At 43.5% G+C, this 19,932-nt stretch overlaps 4 protein-coding genes, 1 long non-coding RNA gene and 2 other non-coding genes across 8 annotated transcripts; 4 read left to right on the top strand and 3 right to left on the bottom strand.

Annotated features, from left to right (window-relative positions):
* Positions 1-187: 187 nt before the first annotated feature.
* On the bottom strand, positions 188-5,629 carry txndc11 (thioredoxin domain containing 11). The gene is made up of 13 exons (XM_085911226.1): positions 5,297-5,629; positions 4,725-4,821; positions 4,508-4,627; positions 4,295-4,392; positions 4,001-4,130; positions 3,836-3,929; positions 3,656-3,768; positions 3,386-3,589; positions 2,504-3,056; positions 2,236-2,414; positions 2,055-2,167; positions 1,798-1,878; positions 188-1,657 (listed from the first exon to the last, which is right to left on the bottom strand). Exons 1-13 carry the CDS (start codon positions 5,419-5,421, stop codon positions 1,153-1,155), a joined length of 2,412 nt encoding a protein of 803 aa, XP_085767352.1. The 5' UTR covers positions 5,422-5,629; the 3' UTR covers positions 188-1,152.
* Positions 5,630-6,111: 482 nt separating this feature from the next.
* On the bottom strand, positions 6,112-10,001 carry LOC147057179 (bifunctional apoptosis regulator-like). Of its 2 annotated transcripts, XM_085913211.1 has the most exons (10): positions 9,699-10,001; positions 9,554-9,626; positions 8,707-8,978; positions 8,528-8,626; positions 8,350-8,443; positions 8,044-8,213; positions 7,501-7,636; positions 7,239-7,418; positions 6,966-7,162; positions 6,112-6,854 (listed from the first exon to the last, which is right to left on the bottom strand). In XM_085913211.1, the coding sequence occupies exons 2-10, from the start codon at positions 9,590-9,592 to the stop codon at positions 6,662-6,664; spliced, it is 1,380 nt and encodes a 459-aa protein (XP_085769337.1). In that variant the 5' UTR covers positions 9,593-9,626; positions 9,699-10,001; the 3' UTR covers positions 6,112-6,661. The 2 variants fall into 2 exon arrangements, with proteins under 2 accessions (XP_085769337.1, XP_085769336.1); XM_085913210.1 differs by having other exon boundaries at positions 9,554-10,001.
* Positions 10,002-10,242: 241 nt separating this feature from the next.
* Positions 10,243-11,356, top strand: LOC147057176 (uncharacterized). The gene is made up of 3 exons (XR_015066120.1): positions 10,243-10,580; positions 10,782-10,835; positions 11,045-11,356. It is a non-coding gene; the product is annotated as an uncharacterized LOC147057176 (long non-coding RNA).
* On the top strand, positions 10,616-10,705 carry LOC147057178 (small nucleolar RNA SNORD60). The gene has a single exon (XR_015066288.1). It is a non-coding gene; the product is annotated as a small nucleolar RNA SNORD60 (small nucleolar RNA).
* LOC147057177 (small nucleolar RNA SNORD60) lies at positions 10,873-10,959 on the top strand. Its single transcript, XR_015066287.1, has one exon. It is a non-coding gene; the product is annotated as a small nucleolar RNA SNORD60 (small nucleolar RNA).
* A 97-nt stretch (positions 11,357-11,453) lies between the features above and the next one.
* On the top strand, positions 11,454-13,172 carry LOC147057175 (guanine nucleotide-binding protein G(I)/G(S)/G(O) subunit gamma-13-like). The gene is made up of 3 exons (XM_085912913.1): positions 11,454-11,621; positions 12,223-12,337; positions 12,533-13,172. Exons 2-3 carry the CDS (start codon positions 12,240-12,242, stop codon positions 12,636-12,638), a joined length of 204 nt encoding a protein of 67 aa, XP_085769039.1. The 5' UTR covers positions 11,454-11,621; positions 12,223-12,239; the 3' UTR covers positions 12,639-13,172.
* Positions 12,760-19,273, bottom strand: chtf18 (CTF18, chromosome transmission fidelity factor 18 homolog (S. cerevisiae)). Its single transcript, XM_085912912.1, has 22 exons — positions 19,032-19,273; positions 18,630-18,722; positions 18,398-18,521; positions 18,060-18,249; positions 17,892-17,984; positions 17,692-17,744; positions 17,459-17,591; positions 17,159-17,383; positions 16,998-17,095; positions 16,809-16,932; positions 16,574-16,710; positions 16,382-16,475; positions 16,216-16,314; positions 15,823-15,953; positions 15,513-15,627; positions 15,214-15,438; positions 14,950-15,099; positions 14,735-14,865; positions 13,919-14,063; positions 13,654-13,749; positions 13,258-13,327; positions 12,760-13,110 (listed from the first exon to the last, which is right to left on the bottom strand). Exons 1-22 carry the CDS (start codon positions 19,180-19,182, stop codon positions 12,989-12,991), a joined length of 2,799 nt encoding a protein of 932 aa, XP_085769038.1. The 5' UTR covers positions 19,183-19,273; the 3' UTR covers positions 12,760-12,988.
* Between the last annotated feature and the right edge of the window lie 659 nt (positions 19,274-19,932).

Raw genomic sequence — 19,932 nt, 5'->3', positions numbered from 1 at the left:
AATCTGAGATTTTGAAACTTCAAAATGTGCAATGACTTTCTACTTTCATGCTACCGGTGATTAAAATTCTCAAATAAAATATTGTAAGTTTTGTCAAAAGTGGTAGTTCATTATTGAGTGTTTTTGTAATGTTTCAAATATTTGAGGGTTCCACTAGCATGCGATTTAAAAAAACCAAACACAATAGCAAAGACAAAAAGAAATTTAATTAGTAAAAATATGTCACACATACACGATTGCAGCATCTCATTACCTGAATTGTTAAATTGAAATAACAGTTCAGTGATTCAAAGTGTAAAAATAGATCCACTGGATCACCTTTAGAACACTCATGTGTTCAAATTTAAGTCATGTGCACTTGTAAGAAAGATGTCGTTGGCACTTCAATCCAAAACTTAATATACTTTGCAATATTCTTGCCTACGACCCACCACCGAGGACTTCTGATTTGTCACTGTGGTTTTGTGTCGCCACACACAAAACGAAAACAAACAAAAAAAAAAGTGCAAAATTCTGAAATTAATTGGTCTACAAAATCAAATGTTTTGTTTTTTTTTACAATTTTGCCAAACTTCTGATTGTAAAATTAGAAGTGTTGAACACAAATTACAATTTTACAACAACTGAATTAAATTGAAATACCATTATTAGCTCAACCGCCCCCCCCCCCCCCAAATAATACTTTTTTGATGTGGTTTAACAAAAAACTGCATCGCATCAAACATAATAAATTAAATGAACACTATAAAGAAATAAACAGTTTGTATAAAGTGTAATAACTCAGATTTTACCCCATAAAGAATTTAAAATGAAAATGTGGCATTTTGGTACTTTGTTGAAGTGAGTGAAAGAGCTTCAGTTAGACAAAAGTAGTGCTTTACTGCAATGTAGTAGCAAAATGGAAAGCTTTTCCGGGGGGGGGGGCAGATATCAGAGAGGCAATATTTGAAAATAATTATCTGATTATATGATTATGTATTAAAAATAAAATATCGGAAAAAAAAAAAGATAGGCCAATTTTTGCCGATTTAATCGGTCGGGCCCTACCTGTGAGTGGAGGTACCACTGTCCTAGCAATTTTCACGGCATTGGCTTCACAGACTGCCGATTGATCCCTTCACATCCGGGTGCTCGAGTGCCCCGTAGCAACCGTCAGGAGGCCAAGTGGCTCGGCGCCTGCTTCTCTTCCTCCGCAACTTCAGCCTCTGCAGTTTCCTTCAAGGACTTGAGCATCATCTTGAGCATGATGTTTTGATTGAGCAAGTTCTCCGAGGCATCGGTCAGCTCCCGCAGCCGCCGCAGTGCCTCGGCCAGTTGTCGGTCCTTCTCCCGCCGCTGTTCCTCCAGGTGTTGTTGCTCCTCCCTCAACTGGGCGTTCTGAACTTCCAGTCCACGAGCGTCCAAGCGCAGCTGTCGGTTGTCCCGCCAAAGCTGCGCCAGCTGCTGGGAAAGCAACTCTCGGGCTTGATGCAACATCCGTACCTCGTCCTGGAGGGCTTCCAACTCTACGAGGAGGAGGGCGCCGTTGGGTCCCGACGCGTCCGATGACGGGGATTCCTCCCGGTACGGGGTTGAGCCGGAATGCTTGAGGATGAACCGAAGGAGGTGTGGAAGAGTGATGGGAAGATCATCGGGAAATTTCACGCTCAGCTCTTTTCTTAAAAAAAAAAAAAAACGTACAACGATGAAAAACGACATCGTCTTCTTCTTCTTTTGGGCTTGAATCGGTCGTGGATTTTTTTTCTTTCTATGATGTACGCTGAAAAACGTATACTCGTCCAATCGGATTCTTCTTACCTGTATCGTGGGAAGAAAAGAATGGCGGGAACACGATCCACCATGAACTCCCACGGGAGGTCGTTACGTGCAACATTCACCCTGCGTACAGCAAATCACAAAAATCAACATGATCAATCAAATCTCGTTTTTTTTTTTCTTTCTCTAGCACACCAGGTTGTAATCGTTTTTATTCGGTGTCTTTTGTATAAGACAAACTAAACCCCAGTTTATCGGAACAAATCAAATTCCCGCGTCGAGTCGCGGCTACTTCGTACCTAGCGATAACGACGCTGGTGTCGCGCTGCAGCATTCGAGCTAGCTGGATGAAGACGTGGTTGAGAGCAGAGCAGAAGCCGCACCACTGAGTGTAGTAGAAAAGCAGCACATCCTACAACAAACCACAACGGAAGATCTTGTTGAAACCCGAGCCGAGGTCAGGGGGAAGGTCGAAGGTACCTTCTCAGCATCCATGACGCAGGACAGGAAGGACGACGTGGTTAGCTCGGAAATGAGCGGCCGCTCAGGCTGCTGCTGGGATTCGTTGTGAGTCCACACTGGCCGTTCGCTGGGTTGCTCGCCCACCAAGTGTCTGCGTAGGAGGCTGTAGGGGGCGCTGAAGTTCATGATGAAGGCCTCTGGAAGAAACGTGAAAACCCCAAACCGCTTACTCTTGGGAAACTCGTGACTACTAGTACCGACCACTGCAAGTTTTTGTTAGTCTTACCGAGCGACTCGGTGAGTGTGGCGGCGGGGCTTCGCTGTAGCACGTAATGCACCTCGTCCTTCAGGTTCACGATGGTCGCAAAGGAGTCGTCGCCCCGCTCGCCGGCTCCTCGATGGCGCCACGAAGAGACGTTTATGTTTCCCGGCGCCCCGAGCCTCACCGCCAGTGGCCAGTTGAGCTCCATGTCCAACACGTAGAACCTGAGCGTCTTGTTGGTCTGACAGCCAAGTCCCTTGAGGGCGTCGGACGAAGAGTTTTGCAGATGGGACGCCTCTTTGGTTTTTGAGCTTTCGCTAAATTGAGGATGGACTTTCCCGCAGCAGGCGCTGTATCGGCTCAGCGGGCTGTAGCCCAGCACGAAGCTGCGACAGTCGAGGTGAAGGCAGCGAGGCTTACGTCCGGACTCCGGCGTGGAGGGGAACGAGCAACCCGCCGGAGACGTCGGGCACACCTCGCAACGCGCCTTGGAGTCCAGGCCGAGGGCGGAGTGGCAACATGTCGACGGTTTGTTCTGCGTGGCGCAGGAGTGATAGCGCAAAGCCACATCTGCAATCTAGGACGGAAAAGGTTCTGTTGAAGAGCTGAACTGAATTCCGGCGGAGTCCATTGAATGATTGAAAAAATCTACCGAGATAGGATTCAACAGTTTTGTCACACTTCAATGTAGTTTGCGGTTCAATCTGCTGTGCGTGATTTGGCCACTAGAGGGCAGTATAAGTATATGCAATGCTAATAAATGACTAGTTTAATGAACGTACTCCATTTTCTTATCAAAACATGAAATTTAAAAGTGAGTTCTTTTTTCAGAGGGTAGAAAAGTGGGCAGAATAATCGGGAAAAAAAAATTCAAGCAGAATTCAGTATGTTTGATTGCGTGCTCACCTGCCGCAGGAGGCCGTTGGGCTCGGAGACGAGGGGATCGTGCGGAAGGAAAAGCAACAGCGCTGCCCCTTTGCTCAGTTCCTTCTCCAGTAGCCGAGACTTGGTGCCCGGCGGTTGCAGCCACTGCAGAACGCTCTCGTGGTTTTCAAACACCCAGCCGCATACGGCGTGCGATGTGAAGTTGCGTTCCCATCGAGGGAAAATCTGACAAGCGACGCGACAAGGGCATAAATCTTGCATTTCAATTTTTTCATTCCTTTCTTTTCTCACCAAAGAAGTGTTAAATCTTCTGTGGAGGTAAACGCTTGCATCCTCTTTGAGGGAGATGACATCTGCCACCTGTCTGGCGGTGACCACCCCGAACCGGACCACGCCCCGAAAATCTGGACGTGACGCTTGGACTGAATACTTAAATACTACAAAGGGGGGTACTCAAGTTGATCTCTTTACCTCTTTTCAAGGCCTGCAGTGCAGAGGCGAGGAATGTGATATAGCCAGGGGGCTGAGGCGACGAGTTGAATTGGAAGAAGCCCACCACTCGCGGCTGGGAAGGAGACAGTCGGTTAAGATCCAAAATAGATGTAAAAAAAAAAAAAAAAAAGATGCTATCAGTACCTCATGACAAGAAAGGAAGTCCCGCAGCGCATCTCTTGACGGGAGGTATGTGAGCGGCGTGATCACTTTGAGGATAAAATTTTCCACGTAAGCCGCCACGAACGGACCCTTGTACTCGATAGGCCCGAACCTGATGTCAGGTGACAAAGTCAGAGATTTTTCTTGACTTCCAGTGTGTAGTTTAGTTGGACTTTTTTTTTTTTTTTTAATCATTCAATAAGGTTGATAATGATGATGATGTGACTATTTGGGTGATCTGATGAGAAGCAAAAAAAACTAAAAGTTTCTCCTGACCGTTGGTAAAAGAGGTGGATGGTGGGATACTTGTAGAAATGGTTGAGCCTCCTGCACTTGCCTTGACTCCACCAGCAGTTTATGGCTACAAACTGCACCTGCGGGTTGGATAAAAATGCTTTGAGTCACCTTGTCTTAATTTTTAAACACCAAATTGATTGACGATCATCCATCCATGGCATCCACGGGTATTGGTCCTTTGTTGCTTGGTACCTGTTTTGCTAGTTTCTTTGCTACCAGTTGAACTTCATGTCTGGCGGCCATGGAGTGCGCGCACCACGGTGCGTAGAAGAAGACAAAAGACACCTCGGCCACACTTCTGAGACGTTCCACCTAGTGTGGGGGGGGAATCGTGAACAAATGACGGTACTGCCAGGTCACACACCCGAGATTCTCCGAATCATGCACAGCTTGAACATTTTAGTCTTACCTGATCGAGCTGACCCAAGTAGAGGTCCACGACTGGAGATTCAGGGGAGAAAAAGCGCAGCGGCGGTCGAGCAGCAGCCACCACGTTCTTTGCACGACTGCAGAAAAGCACAAAGTCAATTCTGAGTTTACAGGGGGAGGAAAAAAACATATCTGTGTCAGTTTTTTTGAGGTGGTAGTGCAAAAAGGTTGAGATCCACTTCTTCTGTATTCCATCATCAAATCTCAAAGTCAAAGTCCGCTTTATTGTCAATTTCTTTCAATTGTCCATTGAATGATCACTATTTACTCATTCTTTACTCTATATGACTTATAAAGTACATCAAGTTTGTTTAATTTAACTTTATAACATACTTTGTAGGTGTTTTGAAAAGCTGGGACGGATTATTGCATCACTATTCATTTCAGTGGGGAATGATGTTTTGGCAGACGAGTGTTCTGAGATACGAGTGCTGTCAGGATTTCAACTCGTAAAATAAGGCACCCCAGTAATCAGATATGAAGAAACTAATTCGCAGAAGAATTCTGCCTCATTTTAGCTCAATAGCGAGCAGGTTGTCTGTCGGCGCGTACCTGCATGTGAACTTGACGGCCAGTACGAGCAGAACTCCGAGTACGATGGCCCCACACAGGAGAGCCGGTCTCCGAGCCATCAGACTCAGCACCTGCCGAAGACCCAACCACGCGCGCCGCAGCATTACAGCCCGTCGGCGGCTCCTCCTTGACCCATTTTGTTTTGTATGGCCCGGCGGCGGCTCGGACCATCCATTTGGCCGATGTCGGTTGGGTAGGGTGAGCAGGTAGCTATGTTGGATTGGACATAATCGTGGACTCCGCGAAAACTACTCAAACACGGTGACCAACCTTTCTTCCACACGTAGGCTTTTCACTTCCGCAACAATGACGTCAGGGACCATCTTAGAAAAGCTCTCGGGGGATTACAACTCTGGCGGTGACATAAAAATGGATTGAAACAAGTGTATTCACTTTGAAAAAAAATATTTGGTGTATAAAATGTTTACATTAAATCAAAAGACTTACTCATAATGTGCTCTTGTAAAATTTGCGTGTTGGGTTTTACTTTGTGTTGACATACAGTCCCTATGTTGCAGTGACGTCATCGTTTGACTCATTTGAAGGCTTGATGCCGCTAGAGGGCGCTGATGGCTCAATTTCTTTTTAACAAGAATTTAATAATTTAATTTAAAAGTTAAAAATTAAAAAATCTAGAACAAAGGCACACGATTCCATCGTCCTAAACCTTTTACAGTCTTTCTTTATTTTCATTAAAAAAAAATGCTAAAAATAAAGTCAAAGTCACAGTGTTGAACATAAAAAGTGCAAATAAACACAAAATTAAGTTGTCTTTCAGAAAGGCTTTAGTGAAAGCAGGTTTACGCATTCTTCTGGATTTATTAAAAAAAAAAAAAGTGCAATGCCTCATTTATTAGCAGTAAAAAGCAAATCAATTCTGGAATGTTCTACCTAAACATGGAGTACTCTCTCTGTAGTCTTGCTGTCGTCGTGTTGAAACGAACTCCACAAATTTCACTAAACGATACATTGCAAAAATTCTAACGTTAAATTAATTGCACTTAAGGTAAATGAATGAAAATAAGTTTAAAAAAAAAACAATGATAACACAAGTAAACACATTTGTTCATCTTCAAGATCAACTTTGACTAGAGCACACTTAAGACGATCTTGACCGTTGGCATACGAATCAAGAAAGGTGTGTTCACAGGCTCGTCCGTGTCACCGACAAACAGTTCTGTCGTCATCGTTTTATGTCCCTCTCGTCCAATATCGTCCGACTCCAGCAGACACACTTTCGGGATAAACTAAAACTTCACGCAGCAAATGAACAGGCTGCAAGTACTATTACTAAAAAAAAAAAAAAAGTGATGATCCAACAGCCGTTGCTGCATTTGGCCTGCATTAATGCGCCGCCGTTGCCGGGTGTCGAAGTTGCCTCACCAATAGCTCAATGTTCAAGAGGGGGTTGATGTAGAGGGCCCAGTAGAAAAGACAGTTGCAGACAAGTTGGGGCACCAGAGGCCACATGAGGCCAAAAGCCAGTCCCTGGGATAACATCGCCCAGACGTGATTCCACATCATACCGGGAAGTGTCCTAAGAACAAGGAAACCAAAAAAAAAAATACGACCAAATTTGGATTCCATGTTCTATCCAAATAATCGGACAGACTTTGAGCAGCTTTCCTGGTCCAAACCCTGATCCTACCTGATTCTAGCCGTGGTGCAGAGTCTCCACAACGAGCAGCACTCCAACATCGACAGCAGTACGGCATTGACGATGACGAAGCAAGAGGTCCAATAATGGACGGAAAGCCAATCCCAGGCAAACTCTGCTATCAGATGATATGGGAGGAGAAAGTACTTGACCATGAACTCACTCCACTGTTGCCAGTTGGGTTCCGTCTAAAAGAGCGAGAACAGCGTCAAGTTGTGTATGTCAAAAAAAAACAAAAAAACGTCCAGTTTGGGAATATGTGACCTGTGCGTTGAAGGGCCGGCTCTCCAACGATTGACTGGCGAGCGCGATGGACGGGCAGCAGGTTTTCAGGAAGGGCAGGAAACTTTCCGAGTAGTCAAATAAGTACAAGTAGAAAAGCGTCAGACGAGGGGAACGCTTCATGGCGTAAAGCAGGAACAGAGACTTCCCTGAATGGGCTGCCTAGTCCAAAGAGAAAAAAAAAAAACACCTTGACTCATTGACAGTTGGTTGGTTCCAATGTTGGAGAGAAATGAGTTCTTGCCTTGTATTCCCACAGGTTCTGAGGTCTGCTGTCTTGAGCTTGAAGTCTGTACAGTTCATTCAGGACGGCGTGTCGGTACCCCTGATTCTGGACGTGGTAAAGCGGCAAGGACTTCTCCTCCAGCAATGTCTGTAATCTAAAAGTCAGAGAAGTTATAACGCAGACTTGCAAAACACTGCTAAGAAAACAAGCCAGCGTGTTTGCTTAGGTCCAAATCTGCTGCAAATGAAACTTAATAATGATGCGGCATAAAAAAAATAAAAGTTGTGTGGTCATATAAAAGTCATTACTTATAAGATGACTTTTTCTATTGTCATTCTTTAAATCACAGGTGTCAAATTCAAGGACTGAGGGCCAGACATGATTTCTTGTTGCCCGTCAAGGCAAATCACGTTTTTTGGCTAATTATCTTTACTTTGAACAACAGTGAGAACCATCAATTTTTGCAAGCATAACCAATCGATCGTAAAACCCTTGCTTTAATTAAAAAATATATATATATATTTTGATAATTGAGTGTGCTGTCACTTAATCTTCTTGTACCTGTTACTGGAACTATCCGGGTGAAAGAACTTGCTGGATGATTCGGGTCCCAAGCTCTCCAGCCAGAGGATCATTTCCTCTGGCGTCCATGGCAACACTGATTGACGAACTAACAGGTCCTCTTGCTCCACTTCACGGCTGTTGCTCCACTGACACAACAGCAACGCCGCCTGCATTTACGTGGGGTTACAATAATCATTTGAAGTAGCAATTGTTGACATATACTATCGCTGGCAGTGACCTTCAACACTCCTCTTCTAGCAGATAGGATCTGAAATATCAAGTCAAATAAATGGATCCACCTACCGCCACACCCAAGAGAAGGGCAACGACTGCCGAGAAGATGAAGCCCGCTACTTTGTGCTGCTTGGTCCTTGATTTGCCCAGATTGTCGCCATACCTGAAGATTAAAAAAAAAAAAAACAAGCGCTTCATAAAGGTGGGCCTCTGTTCCCAACATGACATCACGAGGAGACTTTCTCACCTCTCGAAAGCCAGTAGACTTCGAGAAATTTTGGGATTGTCTTGGATCTCGGCTCGCCTCCGTTGCACAACATCGCTGAAGAGCTTATCGGTTGCCTCTCTGATAATTATATGAAGCAAGCCGTGTATGAGGCCCGAATCAAACATTCACCGATGTAGTCTCCTTGTGAAAAATCCTACCTCAGGAGTATGTTGACTTTAGGAAAGCCCGCCCACGTCTGGCGGCACTCTGGACACTCGTTTTTGCGAGAGGATTCCCACCACAGGGCCAGACAATGGCGGCAGTAGTTGTGGCCGCAGGTCAAGGTGGTGGGATTTACCAGAACATCGAAGCAGCAGTGGCAGGAAAAATCTTGCTCGGAGATTCCTTTGCTCTTGGAAGGCTGTGTGGGTGAGGGATCTTCTTCTTCGCATGCTTCCACAGTGCCAGGTAGACAATTCCCTCCATGCATCTGGGGCAGGAATTCAAAAATATAGATGTGAAATGATGTCACCGGTTAGAGAAATGAACCCACTGCGTAAAAGATAGAAGTCGCAGTTGCCTTTGCTCGTTCATTGAACGGGATAAATATTCAAAAATAAAAATGGAGCTGCTGTAAGCCACAATTCATGCCCTGATGCTCACACACAGACTCACTGGCATGTATCAACATAGCTACTATTCCCATTACAGCAATGTAATGCATTACTTCTACAAACATAAAACTATTTGTATATTTTAAGCTCATTTTGATGAATTCTGGAAGAACATCTTCAAGTTGTTCTTCTATTTTCCCAATAATATGCTGTGGGTTAAAATAGTACAGCGTAAAGTTTCGTTGATCTGTGACGTATTGTCATTCATGAAAACAACGAAGTGAAACTTTGAAGGTACTTGATGAATATGTTAAAGCTTTTGCCTTGGCTTGCGAGCTACGTCCACAAAACACATTCTCGGCATTGTTGTCAATAGCTTGACTTAATCAATGTTAGTCCGCCGTCAAAAAAAGCACGAATAGCCAAGTTCATAACAGAGCTAGCCACGTACCTTAGGCGAGTCCCAGTCGCTGACGACCGGTGACGTCATGGTCTAACTCAGTTTGCAGCTTGTATTTGTTCCACTAGTGAATTGAAATCGAATCTAATCTCTGAAAGAGAGCAATGACGTCGTCATAAATACGCTCTGTACTCACTCAAGTGCACGTAGACGCCAGCGTGTCATCTTCCTCTTCCTCAATCTTCCTCGACGTGCGTGGGCGTCAAAACACCTCAACGTGGAGAACGCCAAGCATAAGTGACAACAATCACTACTGCGCTCACTCCGTAGGTTACTTTATCACATTATTGATCATCTTTTGCCCATCATAATTTAACATTCATTTATCTTCCCAGTCACTTGTGTCCCATAAAGTGAAAGTGTCTTGTTGATTTTTTTTATTTATTCGTTGGGTTTAAACTCATCTTGATACTTGGCATTATTTTAGTGTTTTATTGTTGTTTCTAATTTATTGTTTCAATGTTGTTTTCACGTCTTATTTTTATTTTATGCAAAGTATGTAAATGTGGTTCTTTTTAAAGTGCTCTATATATAAAGTTGAGTTAAATTTTCTGAGTTTTGGGGTAAAAAAAATAAATAAAAAACTACCTGAATATTCCCGGGTGGCAGAAAATGTAATTTGTGATCGTCACTTCCGCTTCCGGTTGGGTTTTTCCAACCATATTTCTATTTCCGCTTCCTCTCTCTTTCCTTCCCTGCTGCGATGGACAAGCACGTTGCCGTGCATTCACTTACCTCTCAGATAATTTCTTTAATAACAAATAATGGAAAAGATAATCCCAATAGTTTCTTGTTTGCGTTCAAAATTTGTACGCTACAGAAAAAGAAAACATGAGGTTTTTTTTGTTTCTTGACACGTTTCCACGCTCGACAACGTGTGGCCTTTAGACATGTGCGCGAAAAAGAGCCAAGTTGTATCAAAATCGCTTAAACAATTTTTAAGCTATTTTATACAACACGTCATGAAGTAAAAGTTTGGTCTGAGTGAGGACGCATTTCTGGCTTGATGCGAAACACGGTGAGGTTTTAATTTGTACAGTTTATGGATTCTTCAGCCGATGATGACAAATCAATAATCTTTTCTGACACCTACTATGACAGCTGAACTTCAGCTTGTGATTCTAAATTTTCATCCTGAGGCTTCATTACCATTGTTGATCATTAAAATGTGGTTTTTTTTTTAGTAGTAGTCACCATATTTCTGTTTTTCTTACACAAGGTTGAGACTGGCCTGAGTTGAGGACGCATTTCACTTGATAGCATGAGAGAGCTGGTGAGTTTTTAATTTAACTGTCAGTGGGCCCCTTATCAGCCAGTGATGACCAATATTATTTTTCTGACACCTACTATGACAGCTGCGTTTCAGCTTATGATTCTAAAATTTTGAACTGAGGCTTCTAAACTTGATGTTGTAGAATAGCATTAGTTAAAATAACGGTACTAATTTCTTTTTTTTTTTTCCCCTCCCATCTTGAACCACAGGTGGCAGCGCTCTCCACTGCTGAATGTTGGAAAAGAAAACTAGCATTGGGCTCCCACACTTCTGCCACTTATTATTGGTGTGGAGAATATTTGAGTATTTCTAAAAAACGCCTGTGCAAGTTTTATGTCATTGCAAACGTGTTGACTCGTTCACTGTTAAAACAAATAAAAAAGCTGAGCCTGGGAGCAACAGAACAAAGTGTGATTTTGGATATGTATTTAAAAATTCATTGTCAAAGATATAATCAAATGTTTTAAATGCCTTTTTGTTTCCCTGTATTGATATCGTCAATAAAATCAAACCTCACAGAACGACCTGATTCACTGTCCTCATTTGCGTGCGCGCGCCGCACGTTTGCATGTAGGTGCGCGCGCACGCTTTGCCTGGCAAAGCAGGCGGCCGCCACGCCCCTAAAATCCTCCCGCATCCAGTCGCGCAATCGCCGCATCCTCTTCATCCACATCTTCGCTGTTAGCAGGACTATATATAAGCAGGGCGACGTCGGAGCTCATTACCGACCACACAGCGTCATCCTTCGCCCGCCATCGGCTCTTGATCAACCCGGCGGACTTTCCGGTAGGCCCCGATGCGCGAATGCTTTTTCCTTCAACAACCACCCGTGTCACTTTTCAAGCAAAATGTTGAGCCGATCTCGAATAAATTGACATCGGAATCTCTTTTTTGGTGAAGCGCTAACCGGGGCGGATGCTGACGGAGGACGACAGTCGACCTACTTACGAGATCCATTAAACAGATGAGGGGGGGGGGGGATGTGTTTGTGGGAAAGAGAGCCGTGATCGACGGAATCCTCAGCGGGGGTCTCAAGCGTCCTCTTCCGGCTTTATGAGCAGCATCTTGGCAGGGCGGGGCACACAAGAACAGAGGCGTTATATGAAGATTTAATGATGTATAACATTAAGATCACTATAATATTTGATTCTTTGGTAGAACCCAAACGTTCAATGACCTGGTATTGGACATTGAGCAGAGACGGAATAACCAATTGGGAACTCTACGTACCTGACCCATGTATAATCAGTTGAATAAAAAATATTAAAATTAAGAATTTGAATTAATAATAAAAAATAAAAATAAAAAGACCATGTAGTACTTGAAGACTGGATCTATTTGAAGAATGGCAGCTTCGATAACACTTTCCATTTTCTTGTTCTTGTAGTATCACTAATATCGACTATGGACGATTTAGACGTTCCCCAGATGCGGAGGGAAGTGGAATCGCTTCAGTATCAGCTCGCCATCAACAGGGAGAAGTCTTCCATCACAGTCACTGAGTGAGTTTGAGTTGTTTTTAAAAGGTGGTAGTAATTTAAAAGGATTGAAAATGATCATCTGAGGAAATGAATTTTTTTTTTTCTCAAGTGCCCATTTATGCTACTACTTTAAAAACAACTGATGGTCAAATAAAAGGAGTAATAGAGTTGCCCACCCATGTTCTTGATCATCAAGTGCGTCTTCTTCTTCTTCAGGTTGGTGAAGTGGATCGAGAGTTGCGTGTGCGAAGACCCTTTTCTGAACCCGGAGCTGATGAGAGCCAATCCTTGGGTGGAGAAGGGGAAGTGCGTGATCCTCTGATGATGGCATCGAAATACATCTCCACAGTCAATGCACGGATGCACCACGTATAATGTGCGCGCACACCCACACACACTGCACTAAAAACACACACAGAGCACACACACTCACTCAACTCACACTATGACTATTTATTTATTTGGATTTTTTTTTCATGCTCTTGTGTAAGAACTGCCGTGTGTGTGTGTGGTGAATGTGTGCGTACGTGCATGCACAGCAGCGGGTAGCTTTTAGATGTTTGTTTTTATTGTCTCTTTACACTGTCAATCAAAAATAAAGACTGTTTAGAATTTAACAAAACAAAACCGTTTTTTTTTTTGGGTGGTGGTGGTTGAGAGGAGGGAGCTGTGCTACAAAAGTTCCCGGATGTAAACGTTCCGACGCACGGCGTTGGACATTCCCTCGTTGAAGCGGAACCACACGTCGCTGTTGCCTACCGCCTTGCCCATGGCGAGCACGATACACTTCTGGCCTGCGGAGAGAGAATAAAATTTCAAGAGCACGATCGAAGAAAGGATGGAAATTTTAAAATTTCACATCATGATTTTTTTTATCAGATGTCAGTAAAATGATCGCCACTGTTTTATTTTCTGAGGAACGACAAATTTGTTGGAGGTACCTGTGTCTGAGGCGGTCGTCGCGGTCGTCTGTTTGGGTGCGACAGGGCGGCCGAAAAAGTCCGTCGCTTGCTATCAGGACGCAAAAGCATTGAGAGGTTCAAGGGGAACTTTGCAATTTCAAACCACTTTTTTGCCATATTTGTTTCGACTGACTCGAGGACGCACTGAAAACTAACTAGCAGTTGCTAAATCAGTCTCAAATCCAAAATGACCTAAATGAAGGTCAATAAATGCTTGATGTGTCACCATCCCAATTTAAGTTCCAACATGAGGGACTAAATCCCGGTTGGGTCCAATTGTCCTCATTTCTATTTAAAACGACAAGCAATGCTACTCACTAGCACCACCTAAAGGCAGCCGCTGAAATCTACACATAAAATAAAATAGCATCTCACCCTGGGCTCTACTGAAGTCTGCTTGACAATGTTTTCCAGCCTCTGATGATGGTTCCTGCTTGGTTTGGGAGCAGCACTTGCTTTCTCCAACTCTTTCTGCATGCCACACACAAAATATAAATAGTAACTAACTTGTTATAAAGGAGTAAAAATAGAAGAACAATGAATCATCTGGCCAATTTAATCATCCAATATTGGTTTTTTTTTGGGTGGGACTGATTCAGAGGCAAAAAATCTAATAATAATAATTATTAAAAAGTATCACCACTGTGGGGTTCCGCTGTAACATCAGCTGCTCAGCCCTCCTCATCTTCTCCTGCTCCATCTCCCTGCTGATGGTTTGCTTGGCCTGATAGGTCAACTGGCGACGCAGAGGCAGGCCCGAGAACCTCGCCACATCTTCCACACGCCTGCCGACGCAAGCAGCCACAGTAAGAGCAACTCGTTTACAGTCTTGAGGGGACAAACGAGTCTTCACATTTCATGGGTTATGCAGTACGTCTAAAACCAAACCTGCATTTAATCATTTTTTTGAAACCACAATCCTCTTAGCATTTTCTCTCGAACCCCCCCCCCCCCCCCCCAATCTCCATGCACTCAAATCATTCCTGCTTCGAGCTTATAATTATCACATTCATTTCTGTAATGGTGTGTTATCTATCGCATGTTTTCATCAATGTTGTTGTCCTGCCGCGTAACTCACTACTACTTCACTCCAAAATACCAAGTGACCCGTTTTCATCTTACAATATATAAAAAAAATACAACTAATATTAAAAACAAATACATTAAAAAAAAAAGCATTTCAGAAAAATCAAAACTATGCAAGCCAAATGTAAATAGATAGATAGATAGATAGATAGATAGATAGATAGATAGATAGATAGATAGATAGATAGATAGATAGATAGATAGATAGATAGATAGATAGATAGATAGATAGATAGATAGATAGATAGATAGATAGATAGATAGATAGATAGATAGATCTCAAAACTAACCAAAATTAAAAATAAATTCAAAGCAGCAAAAAAACAAACTACAATGAAAATTGTATTGTAACCCCGGCGCGTGTACTCACGGCTCCAGGATGTACGTGTACTGCCCCTCGGGGGTACGGTCCTGCCGGTACGAGAGGTTGTACGCCAACATGGTGTCGATCAGCTCGCTCATCTGCTCCTTTTCTCTGCAACTGAACAGCTGCGGGTTGACCTGGACGACATGCCAGATTTTATTGATCTATATCTTGTCATGGGGGTCATGACTTAAGAAGAGCTTGAGGGTATTTCTACGAACGGGGCGAAGCTTGGGACAGATGATACCGAGTAGCAGCGTGAGAATGTCCAGGGTGAGATTGAGATGGCCGATCCTGGTCTTGATGCGAGCCGGAACGTCGGACAACATGGTGGACAGAGCGTTCCTGCAACTCTGGAGAAGAGTGCTCGCCTGCGGAAAACAAAACACCGATTCACCGGTTCTCAGTCATCAATACAGTAGTCTACTAGGCCCGAGTGTTCCAAGCAGATCTTTGTACGCGTGTATTCAAGAGTTGCGATTCACCTCCTGGTGGCTATGTGGATAGCTGATGCGCGGCACGTGAGGGTGCGCAAACAGGAAGTGATAAGCCACGGACAGGAAGGGGAGATACTTCATGAGAGTGAAATTCTGCCCGTGCAGGATGACTCGATTGAGCCCGTCGAAAAAAACCATCCAGTCCAGAGCCTCGCACACATTCTGCAAGTTGGGATCGCGGACTCTCATGGATAGGAAGTTGTCGTATAAACCCTGAGGGAAGATACGGTGATCTCGGGATGCTACCGCTGCAGGAAAATGTTGCGTAATATGGCAAGGTTTATTACCTGAGAAACTTTTTCATACTCTCCACTAGATGTGGCCAAGTCAAGAATGTGCTGGAACCTCTGACTGCCGCCTCCTGAACCAGGGACTTCTTCGAAGCGCTCACCGATACGTTTTCTGAAGAAATAGGTCCGTTCTGTTAAGTCCGCAATTTGGGCGGTGTCGGGCAACTGAAATACATTTTGATTAAGATCCATACAAGGGATCAGATTTGAGAACATTTCAATTCCGTTTCATATTAATGGTATGTTTTTCATTTTTATTTTGGATTGGTGTGGTGCACTGCTCATAGTTTGAATGGAGCTACTGTACCGTTTAGCACGTGGCAACTGGAAGATCTCCTGCCACAGATAGAACAATCCTTTATTTTGGTCCTTCTGGCCCACAGACACACTCTGGACGATCCTGCTGTTGAGCTGCTTGTGGCCACGGCCGAAAAGGAACTGGGAAAAAAAGCAAAAAACAAAACAGTGGTGTCTTGGTTTACAAGTTGAATTTCTTCTATAACCACGCTTACATCTCAAATCATCTTTTGCCATTCAAATAAAACCAAAAATGTCATTAAATCGGTTTTACTACACAATAATATTTGTAACATGTTTTTTTTTTTTTTTTCCACAACAGGAAAACACGACAGTACCGAACTTTAAAATACAGCATTAATATTCCTTCAAAGCTCAGCAATGAGACGTTTGGCCTCTTTACCTGAAGTGTGTTAATGCAAGACCTGATGTCGTTGTCTGTTTTCTCACACAGTAGCATCAGCGTGCCCGTGTCAACTTTCATCCCTTGCCGGAGTGAGATCTGCAAAAAACATACGTTTGAGGCTTTTTATGCGTGAAGCAACTTGACATGTGCGTATGGCGTGTACCTCGGCCAGTCTCTGAGCTAGACGGGAAGTTTGAGTCTGGGGGAACGACAGTAGAAAGGCCTGCTGCCTCAGCAATCTGAGAGCTGGAACGTAACTGACACACAGAAAAAAAAAAAAAGTAGATATAATCAAAACATGCTTCTGGCTTCATGCTGCTGTTTCAATGTAAGAGAATTATAAAAAAAATTTTACAGGTCGTTACAGATGCAGATAATAGGCCGTAGCAGAATGGACTCTTTCTTTTTTTTCTTCTTGGTAGAATCGGCGCCGGCCTCACCGCTGTGTCCGTCTTTCCGATTCAGGGTTGCTAACAGAACGTTGATGGCAGCCTGCGCAGAAAACCCGCCCCAAAATATCCATCGTTGTTTTTTTTTTTTTGTGAATCATTGAATATGTTTTTTTAGTAGGGCGGTAGTCGAACACGTACTGCCGGGGCGCCGTCAATTTCGTCGATGATGAGGCAGTTTGGCCTCTCGCTCGCTCCTAAAACGGACTTCATCTGCGTCGCCGAGTCGATGCGTTTCTGGAACACCTCTGCGCTGCGATCGTCACTGCACGACAGCAAAGTCAGCGCTTTGAGTACTCGAAAGGTTGGCCTTGTCGCTGACTCTCTAACCTGGCGTTGATTTCCACAACATTGTAGCCAGCATGCTTTGCGATAACATGAGCCAAGGTGGTCTTCCCCAAACCCGGCGGACCGGACAACAATGCCACCTAGAGAGAGTTATTGGAATTGATGACTTCTTGAAATTCACCTTATTGTAGTGTCTCGATAACCTTAAATTTGGGCCGTTTGTACTGGTCCAATTCAGCCTCCAGAATCTCCTCTGTCATCTCCATCTTGCTCTTAAATCGATTTGGATTCTGATTGGCTTGATTGGTTTTGAACAAAGTTTGCACGGGGGCTTGTCTGTCGGACCTCGCCGGGCGAGACACTCTCTCTTTTCCGAAAACCACGGTGTCCCACAGCTTCAGCCACTTCAGCAGACAACGGTTGGTAAACTGTAAAAAAAATAAAAATAAATATATATAACATACAGTCACTCATAGTCTGAGAGTTTCCATTGTATGTCGTACATCATCACTAAGCAGCTCGGTGTAGTGCCGGGGAGAAAATCTATCAACCCAGAGTCGGAAGCGTCGACCCTCAGAGTCTTCCGGATCAACCTCTTTGTTCTCTTCCTCCTCAACCGAAACATCGTTCGCACTGCTGGAATACGATACAACATTCAAATCAAACGCAGAGAATCAAGCATGTGGAAAAGGAAGCAAGGTTTATATAAAAAAAAAAAAAAAAAAAAAAAAAGTACCTGGCTAGCAGCTCCGTGAGGCGCTGTGTCTCCTCCACAACCTGCTGGTGGCGCTGTAGTTTAAAAAGTAGAGTCATGTCAATTTTTTCCCCCCCTAATGTGTGGACAATGCAAATGGATAAGAGGGAAAAAAATTCTGTGCATCGAAACGTTTTGTTTCTCATCATCATAACGCCAAAATCAATGGGTAATCTACTCACTCGGTCTGCCGCTTGCTCTCTCAGCACACTAATTGGCACAGCGAGTAGCCCCAAAGAACCCTGAGAGTCTGGTACCAGTCTGGAGTCTGCCACCTTGAACCCAAACAACCTCATTTACTAAACTGGAGTAAATTACGATTTATATTTTGTAGTCCTGCTTCAGCTCACTTTCTCTGCTTCGGTGTCCTTCTGGCGAAGATAGACGCGTGTCCCCGACGAGTCGGTGACGGTGATGTACTCGCCTTCCAGTGGGGGTCTTCTATGCACATATGACCGCGTTGCCAAGGCAACAGGTTGCCTGGGAGAGACTGGGATAGTTTCGAATCCACTGATATCCAGAGCAGCATCCGAGGAAGACCTGGAAGGCAAAAAGTTTGATTTTTTGATCTTTAATTGCTCACAGTGAGCTGGGAAATGCGCCAGCTCATCTCTGACGCTAACGTCTACAGAAATGGATGCATGAATATGATTTTTAGATTAAGAGTGAATGATTTTAGTTCTCCTACGCGGCTGTGTGAGATTGTTCATAGTGTTCCGGAGAAGACGGCGGTGTGATGCCATCGCACTGCGCAGAGTTAAAAAGCCGCTTCACCACACCGGTGTCCTGTTTGTGACACTTGGAATTTGGAGCTTGTGGAAGGCAGGGGGAGGAAAAAAAAAGAAGAAAAATACAAAGGTCAAAGTGTAAATGTGCCATCTGGAACAGAATTAAACAGTCATCGTGCAATGGAAACTCACTGATTTGCTGACCAGTCAATTTCTGGTAATTGATGTGAGAGACGTCATCATTTGATCTTCGTCTCTGACGCTTTGCAGGCTTGGGGGATTCCTCTAAAAAGGCAAAAAAAATTATTAGAGTGGAGTAGAATACAAAGCTCTGTGCAAAATAACTAGATAACCAATTAGGTATTTATACGGATAGACTGGTTGCTTTATTAATTTTTTGGAAATAATATAAAATGTCGAAAGGTGCTACAAAACAAACTGACAAAGTGAAAATGCAGCTGACAGTGGAAGAACAAGAAAAAGAGTAAGGTTATATGTGACATGAAAGTAGAACAAAAAAATGACTTTACTTTAATGAAAACAATTTGAGTTTTCAAAAATTTGACAGTATACAAGCCTTGTTTATGTCCTCACTTTCCAACTGAGCCAACGCATCCAGTTCGTCGGCGAACTGCTCCTCAAAGTGGTCCTCAATCTCAAACATTTCGTCATATTCATCCATGACTGCTTCGGTACAAAATATAAGAAATATGTGTTTAATTTTAGGGGGGAAAGTATACAACATCAAGATCAGCCCCGACGAAAATGTTTTCCCGGCATTTTTAAGTTGTGGTGCTCCGTTTCCGGGTAGGTGAAGCTATCAGGCCTCTGATTGGTTGTCCTCTTTTCTTTTCCGGGTTATTGTGCAAGAGAGATTAACTGACCAACAGAGGGCGCTCTTCTCAAGAAAAACTGTCCATTTTATGGAACGTTGCATTGAAAATCCATTGAAGTTCTATCAAAATACAATAAATGAATTAAAAAGCCACTTTTCACAAAATAGAAATAAAATTTGGAGTTAGTTTCACAGAGAGCTCAGCCTGCCAACACTCTCCAGACTTTGCTTGTGGGAAAATAAAATAAAATAAAAAATCAAATAGAAACATTGAGATTCACCCAGCACGTTGGGTTAATATTTTACCTAAGAAAAATACAAATCTACACATACTGAAGAATTAAAATCAAAACTTTGCCCTGTCAGGGGAATCGATCATCACTTTCTACACTTTGTTGCTCCATGTGTGTGTAAAAGAGATTAATGATGATGGCGCACCTGTCACCGCCATCTGCTCCTCGGTTCGGAAAAACAGGCCAGGGAGGGGTTGTGATGCAGAGTTAATATCACATCATTGATCTGGATGCAAGGTCTTACACTCGTGTTGACTCTGGTGCCAAGCTTCCCTTTGGATTTGCATTCATAATTACAATCGAAAATATTTCAGTTTTACTGGGCAAATGAACACTGTTCCAGCATCCTTTTTTATAAGTATCGATG

The sequence above is a fragment of the Syngnathus leptorhynchus genome, chromosome 5 (genome assembly GCF_054491065.1).
Source record: "Syngnathus leptorhynchus isolate UIUO chromosome 5, UIUO_Slep, whole genome shotgun sequence".
NCBI classification, from domain to species: Eukaryota; Metazoa; Chordata; class Actinopteri; order Syngnathiformes; family Syngnathidae; genus Syngnathus; species Syngnathus leptorhynchus.
This window is presented reverse-complemented; position numbering and strand designations above follow the sequence as displayed.

What these genes read in the sequence shown, in the direction of transcription:
- txndc11 (XM_085911226.1), bottom strand. Translation starts at nt 5,421, where the DNA reads ATGCTGCGGCGCGCGTGGTTGGGTCTTCGGCAGGTGCTGAGTCTGATG. An exon ending in ATCCACCTCTTTTACCAACG is followed by an intron (nt 4,131 to 4,294) that starts GTCAGGAGAAAC and finishes ACCTGACATCAG; the next exon opens with GTTCGGGCCTATCGAGTACA. An exon ending in GAAGATTTAACACTTCTTTG is followed by an intron (nt 3,590 to 3,655) that starts GTGAGAAAAGAA and finishes GTCGCTTGTCAG; the next exon opens with ATTTTCCCTCGATGGGAACG.
- LOC147057179 (XM_085913210.1), bottom strand. Translation starts at nt 9,592, where the DNA reads ATGACGTCACCGGTCGTCAGCGACTGGGACTCGCCTAAG. An exon ending in CCCTTCTCTTGGGTGTGGCG is followed by an intron (nt 8,214 to 8,349) that starts GTAGGTGGATCC and finishes ACGTAAATGCAG; the next exon opens with GCGGCGTTGCTGTTGTGTCA. An exon ending in TGCACCACGGCTAGAATCAG is followed by an intron (nt 6,855 to 6,965) that starts GTAGGATCAGGG and finishes CCTTGTTCTTAG; the next exon opens with GACACTTCCCGGTATGATGT.
- LOC147057175 (XM_085912913.1), top strand. Translation starts at nt 12,240, where the DNA reads ATGGACGATTTAGACGTTCCCCAGATGCGGAGGGAAGTGGAATCGCTT. An exon ending in TCTTCCATCACAGTCACTGA is followed by an intron (nt 12,338 to 12,532) that starts GTGAGTTTGAGT and finishes CTTCTTCTTCAG; the next exon opens with GTTGGTGAAGTGGATCGAGA.
- chtf18 (XM_085912912.1), bottom strand. Translation starts at nt 19,182, where the DNA reads ATGTTGTATACTTTCCCCCCTAAAATTAAACACATATTTCTTATATTT. An exon ending in GAACAATCTCACACAGCCGC is followed by an intron (nt 18,250 to 18,397) that starts GTAGGAGAACTA and finishes TTTGCCTTCCAG; the next exon opens with GTCTTCCTCGGATGCTGCTC. An exon ending in TAGCTCAGAGACTGGCCGAG is followed by an intron (nt 16,315 to 16,381) that starts GTACACGCCATA and finishes TGTTTTTTGCAG; the next exon opens with ATCTCACTCCGGCAAGGGAT.